The 12602-nt window shown below is 35.4% G+C and overlaps 1 protein-coding gene across 1 annotated transcript in view; it reads right to left on the minus strand.

Annotated features, from left to right (window-relative positions):
- Nucleotides 1-12602, minus strand: part of TMPRSS11E (transmembrane protease, serine 11E) — a 49954-nt gene that overhangs the window by 18403 nt on the left and 18949 nt on the right. Inside the window, exons 4-9 of the mRNA XM_011965382.1 lie at nucleotides 10444-10511; nucleotides 7757-7920; nucleotides 4628-4666; nucleotides 3001-3178; nucleotides 1807-2066; nucleotides 462-604 (exon numbers count right to left, since the gene is read on the minus strand). Coding sequence (XP_011820772.1) covers nucleotides 462-604; nucleotides 1807-2066; nucleotides 3001-3178; nucleotides 4628-4666; nucleotides 7757-7920; nucleotides 10444-10511 — 852 coding nt within the window. The remainder of the gene's footprint in view (nucleotides 1-461; nucleotides 605-1806; nucleotides 2067-3000; nucleotides 3179-4627; nucleotides 4667-7756; nucleotides 7921-10443; nucleotides 10512-12602) is intronic.

Genomic DNA, 12602 nt, shown 5'->3' on the forward strand with positions numbered 1-12602 from the left:
TAAAATTTTTCTACAAAAAAAAGCCAAAAATACCAATAGATGATCCAAAATTAAATTGTTTAAAAAGCTACTGTAACTCTATTTATTTAACATTTTGAAAACTGAAAAATTATAGAGATGGAGAATAAATTAGTGATTGCCAGATGTTAGCAATAGTAGGAGGAGGGAAAGAGGTAGATCTTTGTGGTGATAGAATAGTTCTTCATCTTAACTGTAGTGGTGGTTACACAAATCTACAGATGCGATAAAATGCCATAGAATTAGACACATACTTTGTACCACTGTCAGTTTCGCAGATCTTATATTGAGCTATAGTTATGTGAGATGTAATCATTGAAGAAAACTGGGTGAGACGTTGTGACTCCTCTGTACTATCTTTGCAACTTCCTGTAAATATGTAATTATTTCAAAGAAAAGTAAACAAAAAATTATGCAACATACTAATGGGCAAAACTGTTTACCTGGCATGCATCTCTTTTTCCTTTTAAGGAGCCAGCACATAACATTCTAGGAGTTATGGCGCCATTGTAAGCTTGAGGTTCATTGCAAGTTGTAGTGTCTATGAGAGTCACCTGTGCTTGTCGAAGATGATTTTGACTGCTACCTAAAAGAAAAAAAAAGGCTTTGTAGACATATATATATTTTATAAACCAGAAGAAAATGTTTCATGATTAAAAATAAGATAGTGATACAGGCCGGGCATGGTGACTAATGCCAGTAATCCCAGCACTTTGAGAGGTCAAGGTTAGAGGATCACTTGAGGCCAGGAGTTTGAGACCAGCCTGGCCAACATGGTGAAATCCCATCTCTACTAAAAATACAAAAATCAGTCGGGCTGTGGTGGCATGCACCTGTAATCCCAGCTACTCAGGAGGCTGAGCAGGTGAATCTCTCGAACCTGGGAGGCAGAGGTTGCCATGAGCCAAGATCACACCACTGAACTCCAGCCTAGGGGACAGAGAGAAACCCCATCCCAAAAAAAAGGAGGGTACCAGGAGCGGTGGCTTATGCCTGTAATCCCAGCACTTTCGGAGGCCGAGGAGGGCGGATCACCTGAGCTCAAAAGTTTGAGACCAGCCTGGCCAACATGGTGAAACCCTGTCTCTACTAAAAATACAAAAATTAGCCGGGCGCCTGTAGTCCCAACCATTCAGGAGGCTGAGGCAGAAGAATCACTTGAACTTGGGAGGCGGAGGTTGCAGTGAGCCAAGATCACACCATTGCACTTCAGCATGGACGACAACAATGAGACTCTGTCTCAAAAAAAAAAAAAAAAAAAAAAGATAGTGATACAGAATCTTAGAATACACATGTTTAGAACAGTAATATTTGGGAAGATAATTTGTTCCTAACTACTTTCAGTAAAAAGTTGGGTGCCTAGGAAAGAGCCACAAGTTATCTAAATAATGTCCACTCCATTGTTAAGATTAGAAGGAAATTTCAGTAGGGGACAATGGTGGCTTTATGATTCTTCAGTCTTCAGAATTGGGCATATTATTGATTGCTAATCTCTAAAGTGGTTAATTCTCTAAAGAAAAGTTCATGGCTAGGAGACATATTTGCTTTTTCAGACATCTTAGCAGTACTATGACTGTATCATATAGTAGTAGCAATTTACTTGATATTAACTTAGGCAGGAAGGAATTTGTGTGTGTCTTCCAAGTTATTTACTTTACTTTTAGGGCCTGCCTTGGTCCAGGTCATATGACCACACAATTAACATATTTTGGCATAATAGCATTTCATTCTTTAAATGCCATAAAATACCAATTTAACTTTGATTTGAGTTTCTCTTCAGATGCTCACCATCATTTTTCAGTGCTCCAAATCCTGTCACAAACATCACATCACCTGGGTGAAACTCATAGGATGCATCAGGGAGACAAACTCTATGTACCGCATTTGTGTAGGGAACAGGGCTAGAAAGCTCTGCAAGTGAAATATCATAGTCATGTGATGGGTATTTGTATTTTTCATGGACAATTATTCTCCGGAGACCACGTTTCATTTTCGAAGGTGTTATTGTTACTCCAAAGGAAGCAGTCCATCTGGCAGGGTTCTTATATCTGGGGAGAAGAAAATGAAGAATAAATTTCTTTTTACCATGCTACCAGTCTAATAATTTATATTGAATAACTTAGTCTACAGGTGTAGATTTTTTTTTTCTTTTTATAGTTTTGATGTACAGAACTCTTTCCAATTTGAGAATAAGGCTCAGGGGTCTGACCAGGTGAAAAAGCCACCATTTCCTATAATATACATGCCACTCCATGTGCCAAGTCATCCACTCCAAATGCTAGGGCTTTTTGATATTTCTGAATATTAATGACTCCAAGGGACCTATGGAAAGTACCCTGTACAGAATAAGAAAAATTAATATATTCTATGTGCCTCATGTACCCCACCCAGAAATATGCACATTTCTCTGAAAACCAAAAAGTCCACACAATAATTTAACAAAGTATTACTATTCTATATACTATAGACATTTTGACAATAGATTGAAGGGTTCTCCATTTCTTGCAATATAAGAAGTCAATCTATTCATTTGTACAACTTGCTACTTCCAAATTCTTCATATCTTCGTTATATAATTCTTCATATTTAATTCTTTTTCTTACCATGTGAAATTTCCACCTTAGGATCAAACCTACAACCTATCCAGACTCCATCTCTGATTGAGATACTCAGCAGAGAGATAGAGCACTCCTGTTTGACAGCAAATTCAAAGTTCAGAAATGACTTTAAAATTCCTGCTTTATTTGAGAAACGATTGTGTATTTATCAAAAGATTATTTATTTACATATACTTTGACTCCATTTCCATTTCCAGACTTTAAAACCTCTTACTAATGTTTACAAATATTCCAGTCTTTTGTGATATATGCATTATTTTTAATTTATGATAAACTCAAATCTCCCAAAATTCATGAGACATTTTCTTGCCAAAACCCAGTGCACTTTGTTCACTCCCAGTCATCCTCAAGGTTCGAGACTTACGTTGTAAAACAGTGAGCAGCACTCACAAGCCATGTGGCATTAATTAAGGTTGCTCCACAGCGATGGCTCCCATCCCACTGCAGGCTAGCTTGCCAGGGCCATTCACCCTCTTCTACTTCTGTTCCACCAACGATCCTGAGACTCTGATCTAGAGATTTACTTCTTCGTGTTCCACAGCCTGCAAAAGAGAGAGAGTGGGTGCATAGGTGGGTGCATTAATTAGCAATTGTTTTAAGCATCAAATTGTGTTACTGTGTTCCAAATTTCTTCTACTTTGTGCTCCAATAGTATCAAATATTTTCTCATGCTCTTACCTTTCTGTAAACTGTAATGTTTTATTTAGCTAACTCCTGTTCATTTTGTAAAATTTAAAGCAGTTGTTACCTCTATAGGATGCTTTCTCTAACTACCCTGTCTCCAATCTGGATTAGTTATTACTTTCTTGGTGCTTCCAAAATAATAATAGTAACAAACACACTCTGTGTGTGTGTTTATGTGTATAACAGATACCCTCTCTATGTGTGCTTATGTGTATGTATACATATTGACATTGTTTATGACAGGGTTCTTCAACCTTGGCACCACTAACATATTGAACTGTTTAATTCTTTGTTGTAGGGGGCTGCCCTGTGCATCATAAGATCTTGGCCTATATATACTAGATGCCAGTAACCCTCCCCCTACATTCATGACAAAAATGCCACAGTGGGTGGGGCATGATAGCTTGGCCAACAATATTTCCCTTGGTTGAGAAGTGTTGTTTAAGAATGATGTGTTCATGAATTAGCCTCATGCATCTAGTCCCATTAGAGTATGAGGTGCTTTAGGTAGAGATTATATCTTATCCATTTTGTATCCCTGTTGTCTAACACAGTGCTAGCACATGGTATGTTCCCAATAAATATTGGTGGCGAGAGTATATGCTATTTAGGTAATGAGATTATCTTTTGGTTTTGTATTTAGTTAATTTTAGAAATTAACCAACTATATGAGCTGGTGAGTAGCACATATTCTTCCACCTTTTAAGAGAAATGTAATGTGAAACAACCCCATAACTATTGAATGTATACTGTAAATCACGGTGGGGTACTTGGCTACAGGAGAAGAAAAGTGCTGGGCCTAGAGTCAGCACTTTTAAAATATAGGTGAAGATATTATCTATGTGTCTAAAGTAATTTTATTAAAATATACCCCATAATTTCCTGCACTTTCCATGATGTAGGATTAATAACATCAAGAAGATTTTATCTAGGATATAGTGATAATAAGTTTCTGCCTCTAGCTGAAAAACACAATGTATAGATTTGCTTTATCTTATAGATATCTACAAACAGAACAGTGATAAGTAAACATTTCTTGCCTCTTCTTTAACAGCTGTACAACTCACTTCCACTACACATCTGCCCCAGGCACCCATACATCCACTCCAAAGTTATCTCAATTTTGCTATTCTTTACTAATAAAATGTGTCTCCGAGATATGATAAAGCACCATGAACTGTACACAAATTAATCAAACTTTATCTGTTCTGTCCCATGATATCAACACTAAGTAAACCTAAATGACCTGTATAGTGTTAGCTTTTTACCTTCAGATAATGCTATGTTAATAAATATATGAAACTTACAATGGTTCAGATAGTTGTCTATTTCTGTCTTGTTGATTTCTGAAACATATAGAAATGGTAAATAGAATAGGGTCAGCACATCAGAATTACACTATGCCTCTGAGTATTTTAAATACTAAAAGGCTGCTTAATTTTATTATAAAACAGTATTTCTGGATTATAAACAAAGCGACATAGTTTGTCATAGACATAGTATGATCGTCACATTGCAGAGAATGTGAATGTTGTGTTAAACGTTAATGTGGGTAAGAGTCACATAGGGAGCATATTTATAATGTAAACTCCTCTTCCCCTTCCCAGTAACTCTAATTCATTAGTTTGTATTGAAGCCCAAGAATTTGGATTTTATACCAGTAAATAAGATGCAGGGAGTCCACAACCCCTCCATGGGAAACACTGCTCTAAACCATAGTATTGATTACCCAAATGTAATAATACATTTATTAACCGTTATTTCAGATTATATCATTAAGCTCATAAGCATAGTCCCATTTGTATAACACACCTGATAGCATCTCCATAAATGTGCACTCACTCACAGTTAAAAACAATGTTACCCCTTTTGAAGTCAAATTTGAAAAGACAGTCTGCCCTCAAATTGTCATTTAGCTCCAGCCAATGACTTCTTAGCTGGCTAACTTCTCACTAGTCAGTCTCAAACCCTATGCAAACACTAACCTAGCCAATAGATGTATAAAACTCTAAGCTCAAACTTCCTGACTCAGCAGAGTTCTAGTGACCAAAACTATTCTTTGTACATGGAAGGATGGATGCTCTAAATGCGAAAATGTTAGTGTTTTTGTTTTCTTTAGTATTTAATAGTAAGAATGAAGTGGAAATCTATATTCTAGAAAACCTTCTTTCTGACTTTATTTATTCTGGCTACTTGTGGGGAAAATGGCAAAAATAAGGAAGAATTTACAATTTAGTCTCAGTTAATATTAAAAGGACCACCTCTGATCCCTTCGTTTCAAATAACTTGTTCTCTATCTCAAGCTCTTCCTATGAAAATTTCAAGCTTTGTGTATTGACAGTACTGACAAGGCTGGCTTCATGTGTGACTTATACATCTGCACTGGGTCTCATATTCGCAATGGCTTTGTGCTTGGTACAATGCTCTGCTGTTGCTCACTTGACATTCTTAATAATTTTATCTTGTAACTTGTGTTTTGAAAATGAAGTTCAATAGAATAATAGATCATAGTGTTGGCAGACAAGATATGTGCAATAAGTGTGTCCATGGTTTCTTCCCACTTCATTTGCATATATCATTCACAATTCCCTATGAAATCAGAATTCTAGTGAACCCACAATGCACAGGGGTTCAGCAAGACTCAAAGCAAGTACAAGGTAAGTGTGCTATTCCTTCCATTAAGTAAGTGGAGGTGCACTGACATGCCTTGGAGGCCATGTTTTCTGTTTGAACCAAAACTTGCTTAAAACCCAGAGAAAAGACAATAGCATTCTAATAAACATAGATGAACAACAGAGCCTGTCATATCCTTTCTTGCTTCTGTTACTTCTGTGTATTAGCCAACAGCTTTTGCTGAAAACTACAACTTAGAAAGAGAAAGATAGGGAAACCCAGATCTCCTTTTCCTTCTAGTCCTTCCTCACTCTTCAGTAAGCTGAAGGTAGAGAGTGTTGGTAGAATTTGCTCATACTAACCAGGAAAATAAGAAGAGTCATTAACCTTTTGTACTATTTCCATTGATGGCAAAAATGAAAAACATGTATATATAAGCTATGCAATATAGTTGCATAATTTCCATGATTTGAAATACAAGTTAAATGTACTTATATATGCAGTTAAATTGATATTGCACGATATAAACAATTAAACTCATACTAGTAATCTACAAATTTAATTTTTTTCTCTTAGAATGACAATAATCAGCAAATGAAAACACCATGAAAAGTTGAGAGAGAGACTAGGGAAGAAAGAAAACTCTTATATCTTTGTACTTTTAATAGCACTTTTTTCTTGCTTTTTGAAAACAGATCTAGCATTTTCATTTTGTGCTAGGGTGCATAAATTATGTATCTGTCCCTGACTACTGAAGCCTCCTTCCTAAGCAAGTGGGTTGGCTGGCCATCAATTTAGGCGTCTACTCAGATCTATCAGATTTTATATTAGCAGTTTGTATTCATTCTCTCTACTTGTCCCCTATTCTCTAGTTCCCAGTGCTGCCATATCCACTACTGTATCCACTAGCCACATGTGGCCAATGAGTTCTTGCAGTATGGCTAGTCTAAATTGAAATGTACTAGCTATATAAAATGTTACTAGATTTCAGATCCTTACTATAAAAAAATTAAATATTTGATGAATAATTTTTACATTATTTGTTTAAATGACAATACTTTGGACATATTGGGTTGAATATACAAATTATTGAAAATTAATTTTACATGCTTATTTTTGTTTTTAATGTAACTTCTAGAAAATGTAACATACTTGTGCCCACATAGTATTTCTATAGACCTGCATTGTTCTATAACATAAGACTCAGCCCTTAACCAGACCTTAATTTCCACTGAGGATCTCATATTTCTTATTTTCTAAATGTGAGGACCTATCATCATTTGTTTTGTCCCATGTAGCCCTACAAGCAATAACAACAAGAACAACAAAAACCTACCTAAATTTTTCATTTATAGGTGTAAATATACCAAAAATAAGTTTATTATAAATGTTTCATTGGTGAAAACTTTAAGGGAAGAAAGTACAGCAAGGTATATTAATGACATTTGAAAACAAATGTGTAAATGGCATGAAACTTTCCATATACCATACCCTCAGAACATACAATGAAAGCAACAAGAAAAAGAAGAAGAAGATACAAAGCCATTTTCTTCACTTATAATTGGATTCTATAGCCAAAGTATAAAGTGTAATATAAAGAAAACTGCTCAGGAGTTAATAAAAAGCTTGCATGGGAGGCCTAAGTTTAGGGCAGTTTCAAAAATTAAAATACTTCATTAGGACCAATTTAGTTCCAAAGAAATATACTGTTGGTGGCAAGACCTCACAATTAATGGATACCAAAAAAAATTTTTTAATGAGTGCCAAGATCAAACCTAACATGAAACTGTTCTATGAAAGAAAAATAAGAGAAATTAACTTACTTTTAATATTAACTGACTGAGGATCTACTTTAGGGGGTCCTACAGCATCTTGCAGCTTTTCATGTAAAACACGTTGAACAATTTTATTTATAGTTTCAGGATCCTCAGTAGAGTGAAATCTACAAATCAACAGCATATGAGCCAACACTCCATGTTTCTGTTGACTGTGGGCCAAAAAAGAAGAAAATGAAAGAAAGAAAAAGAAGAAAGGAAGAAAGAAAGGCAGGAAGGGAGGGAGGGAGGGAGGAAGTGAGGAAAGGAGGGAGGGAGGAAAGAAAGAAAAGGAAGGAAGGAAGGAAGGAAGGAAGGAAGGAAGGAAGGAAGGAAGGAAGGAGAAGCTAAGGGAAGGGAAGGGAGGAAGGGGAGAGAGAGAGAGAGAAAGAAAAGAAAAGAGAAAAGAAAAAAGAAAAGAAAAGAAAGAAGGGTAATATCTCAGTCTGCTTTTTTCTTTATCACTTACATGAAATGCACACATAAAATAAATCCATAAATGTTTCCTTCTATATTGCTACTGCTCAGTATGTGAAGAACCACAAATTCAGTCTCTCATATAGTGAGCTAGTCTGTTCATGGTATCCCTTACCTTCAAAAAGTCTAGTTAAGTATATGGTTATTAATATAAAAACATACCTCTCAAAAACCATTCAAAATTATCAAATACAATGAGTCTTAAATATAAAATCAACTGTGGTTTTGAATTTCAGGTTTTATTGTGTCTCAAGTCTACTTACCTCCCCTAAACAATCTTCAGGCTATCCTAAACAACTCCCAATCCTAAAGATATCAGAATGCTTTACCAAATTGTACTGACTTCATGTAACTGTCTTTTCAACACAGAGTATTAATTAGTCTTAATACTATTTGTATGAATTACTACCTTGGAATCATCCTGCCAGCTACTTTACCCACTCCTTTTCATAGTCACTTCTGAAAGAATCTAACTCTTCGCTATATATTGCATCAACCACTACTCTCATAAACTGGAAGTGGGAATACAAATTAGAGTCTTATTTTTGGATAGCAGTTTTATCTATTATAAGTTTGAATATCTGTCTTCTCTGACACAGCATTTCCACTTCCAGAAATTAAATATTCAAATGCACTCATGCATTTGTGCAAGGACAGACCTATATACGTGTTAATTATAACACTATTTTCAAGACAGGAAAATAAATAACCCAAGTATCCTAGTTAACAAAACCAGTGGATTCTTTTCAGTATTTATTATATTCAGTCAGGATTATTTGTCAATGCCAACCACACCCTCTTTGAAACTTCTTATCTTTTGCAACAGTGGTGCCTCTGTCATGATTTTTCTATCTTCTGCTCTTTCCCTATATCTAAGGTTCCTATATTCCTTCCATCACCTTAAATATTGTTCTTCAAGCTTTCTTCATCATCCTTTTCATTCCCTTTTATTATTCTTTTTCCGAGAAATTTACACCCATGCTTCCAAATTTTTGAGTTGATCGTGAGCAAATTTCTATCTTCTGCTCAGTTCCATTTCCCTCTACCAAGTCGCACTCATTTTTCAGGTTCATATGGTCCCTTAGTATGTAAATTCAACATCTCCAAAATTGACTTAATCTTTTCAATACACTTGCTCTTCTCACTATTGCAGTAACAGAAGACAGAATAATGAGTAGCAGTAGCAAGATTACTGGAATAAAGAGGTGAACAAATTAGAAAGCTATTGGGAAAATAGAATTAGTAGTACTTAGTTATTCATAAAATACGAGGGGCCCAGGAAAGGAAGGAGTATTCGATGACTTCCAGGTTTCTCATTTATGTGACTGGATTCTTCCTGAGTTAGGGAATTTTCTGTGGAACTTCCACATGGGGATGTGTATATAGTGATAGACATCAGAAAAATAGTTCAGACTGGAGATAGAAATCTGTATTTCAATAGAATATGAGGCCATGTGGGTGAATGAGGTCTCCCTGAGAAAGTGAAACTTAAAGATGAGAGAAGTAGTTGCAGATCCAAGAAAGGGCACTATCTCAAACACCAGAGAGTACAGAATTTTTAGAACAGAGTGATCAAATAATGCCTTAGAGATATCAGCTAAGTAATAGAATGGCAGGAAACTTTTAGAGTTTTGTCATTGGAATAATTTTGGAAATAGTTCTTATTCTATTTTTTAATACAAATAATTTGTATTATGGCAATATCATATTGAAAATTCTTATAATATTTTCCTTAATATTATGTTCTAAACCTATATATGAATGGTTAGTTGACAGATGAGATCTTCTCAGCTACATATTTTGAGAATAGAGAGATGGAATAGAAGAAGGTAAACAAGATTGACTAACAGGAGGAAGAAGAGCTAAAGACAAACCTGATCTACTACACTGTCTTACATGGGGCACTACTTGCCATTAAACCAAGGATACGTGTTAGGTCTATCTGTACTTAGCACTATCTGTACTTAGTAAGTTTCTCAGAAAACAGTTTTACAGCATAGGCACCAATTATACCTCTGTCCCCAGCAATCACCTTGCAAATGCTTACTTTGGGATTTAAGGAATCAATAAGGGACTTTGTAACCCATGACTTACACAGAACAAGTGTCAAATGTTTGTTGAATTGAATTATATATTTAACACTTCAAAACATATTTATTGCTGAACAGATTAACAGCTTCAACTTTAAATTCAGAAGTTGGCAATTCAGATTTACATACCTGAACTTGATAACCTGAGACTTGACAAATTCTTCTCTGAATGGAGATTTATAAAATGCATTTTTCACCTGTTTGAAAAATATTCAAAATATGTCAGCAAGAACTTTATGAAATTCCACAAATTAATTCAAAGCTTTTTAGAAAATTAGAAAAACAAAACAGAGCAAAAGACATTGACATTTCGCAGTGAGCTGAACTTGAGGAAGCTTGAGGAATCTACTGCGGTATTCTCAGTGATTTCAACTGAACTCTGTCTTAGGAATGATAGGAGTAGGGAACCGCAGTGGGGTCAGAAGTGACATCTGCTGTACTAATGCTCAGAGAGAGACAAAAGAAAATGAACATCCTGTTTCTTGAAAATTAAGAGTGAGCAATTTTACCTGGAGATAAGGACTTTTACTGCCCATAGACAAAGGAAATGAAATAATTCTGCCACATAATAATTGGATTATAGAAATGAGTGCATGTCCATGTCAAACGCTTCCCAAACCTAGTGACAAAGTTGTCAAGTATCCTGGCATAGTGTACACCCAGTTCAGCACTCCAAATGCTCATAGAAAGACCCAGGTGAACTGGGATACCTAGCCTAAGTTTTACTCTACTAAAGTGAAAAAATCTATTTTTGTAGAGACGTTAGCTATTATTCTAAACAAGAATTCTAGGCAACTTAATTTTTTAATTACGAGTTTATGTAAGGAAACACTTCAAGGGCTTCTTGTTTCCAGTGTGTGGATATATAGTATGTAGTAAATAAACACTTACTACATGCTGGTGATTAACAGAAGCAATGAGACTTTTAATTCTTTCTTACATTTTATTAATTCAAATTGTTTTCCCTAAGGATAGTTCTTGCAATTATGAGACAAAGCTGAATAGCACAAGTCCTCTGAATAGGATGACAGTATTCACAAGGAAATTTTTATTTAAGGGTCAATTTTTGTCAAATAACTTCAAAATTATTATTAATTTTGAAGGCATTAAAGCGTTCTATGTATATTCCTTTGGATTTAAATCTGTCTGGATTTTATTTACTTAAATAAAATGTACTTGAATGGCACAAAGAACAAGGGCAATAGTGCCATCTTTTCTTGACCTTTTTAGTTCAATTTCACTTTCTTCATTTTGCAAATGTATTTAGCCTTAGAGAAGAGCCTGATCAAATATTTCCCTGATTTGGTGTTTGCAAGGGCAAATGTAACCAGGATTCAACCTCTTTCTCAGCAAGCTGGCCAAATCCCCAGGCTGTTGTCTACTGGGCAGTTTCCAGGGTCTCACTTCCATTCTTGTTCAGTTTATTGGAACTGGAAGACAATTTGGAAATTATCTAACCTAATACCTTAATTTTCACATAAGGAATTTTGTCCAGAATGATAAACTGATATGTCAAGTGATGTATCATTAGCTAGTAGGTGCCACTGAAGCTACATGTGCCTCCCAGCTCCTAGCTCAGGGTTCTTTCCATCACATTATACCATGAATTACCTCACAGACTGCCAGAAAAAGTTAAATTATTCTTTAATTAATCTGATAACGATAAGAAGTTACCACTTAGTCCCTTGTTTTTTGGCCCATGCTAATTTTTCCAGTTTCTTAAGTATTTAATTGATCCCTCGAGATGAATGCTGATGCATTAAGGGTAGAGTTGCATATCTGTGGATTTACGTACCAAAAGCTAGTTGAAGGTTAAATATTTTTAAAAACTGGGTAGAGTTGCATATCTGTGGATTTACTACATATTTTTGTACCAAAAGCTGGTTGAAGGTTAGATACTTTTATAAACTAAAAGACTGTTTAGGTATGTGCCTAAATAGTTTCAATCTTGGCAATCTTCTGCTCAGAGTCTCCTTTTTAGGAAGTGTAGGATACAGCAAATATATTTTAGGCCACACTCAAACATTTCCAGAATCTCTGGACTCTGCTGATCAACAGTGTAGCACTAGCTAAGGAAAGGTAAGTAAGAAGGACCTGACTGAATGGCTAAAGTTTCTTTGGTTCAGCCCTGCGAGTGATATTGTGCTAAGTGATGTATTGTCTGTTTTGTTTTATATTCCTTGGGTTAGGGCCTCTTTTCATTTTGCAAATACACAGGGATCTGTTAGTTGAATGGATCTTTTAGAAGCTAGGATGCTAAAAATATGATAAAGAGTGACAGCAAATGC

Source organism: Mandrillus leucophaeus, unplaced genomic scaffold (genome assembly GCF_000951045.1).
Source record: "Mandrillus leucophaeus isolate KB7577 unplaced genomic scaffold, Mleu.le_1.0 Scaffold722, whole genome shotgun sequence".
NCBI classification, from domain to species: Eukaryota; Metazoa; Chordata; class Mammalia; order Primates; family Cercopithecidae; genus Mandrillus; species Mandrillus leucophaeus.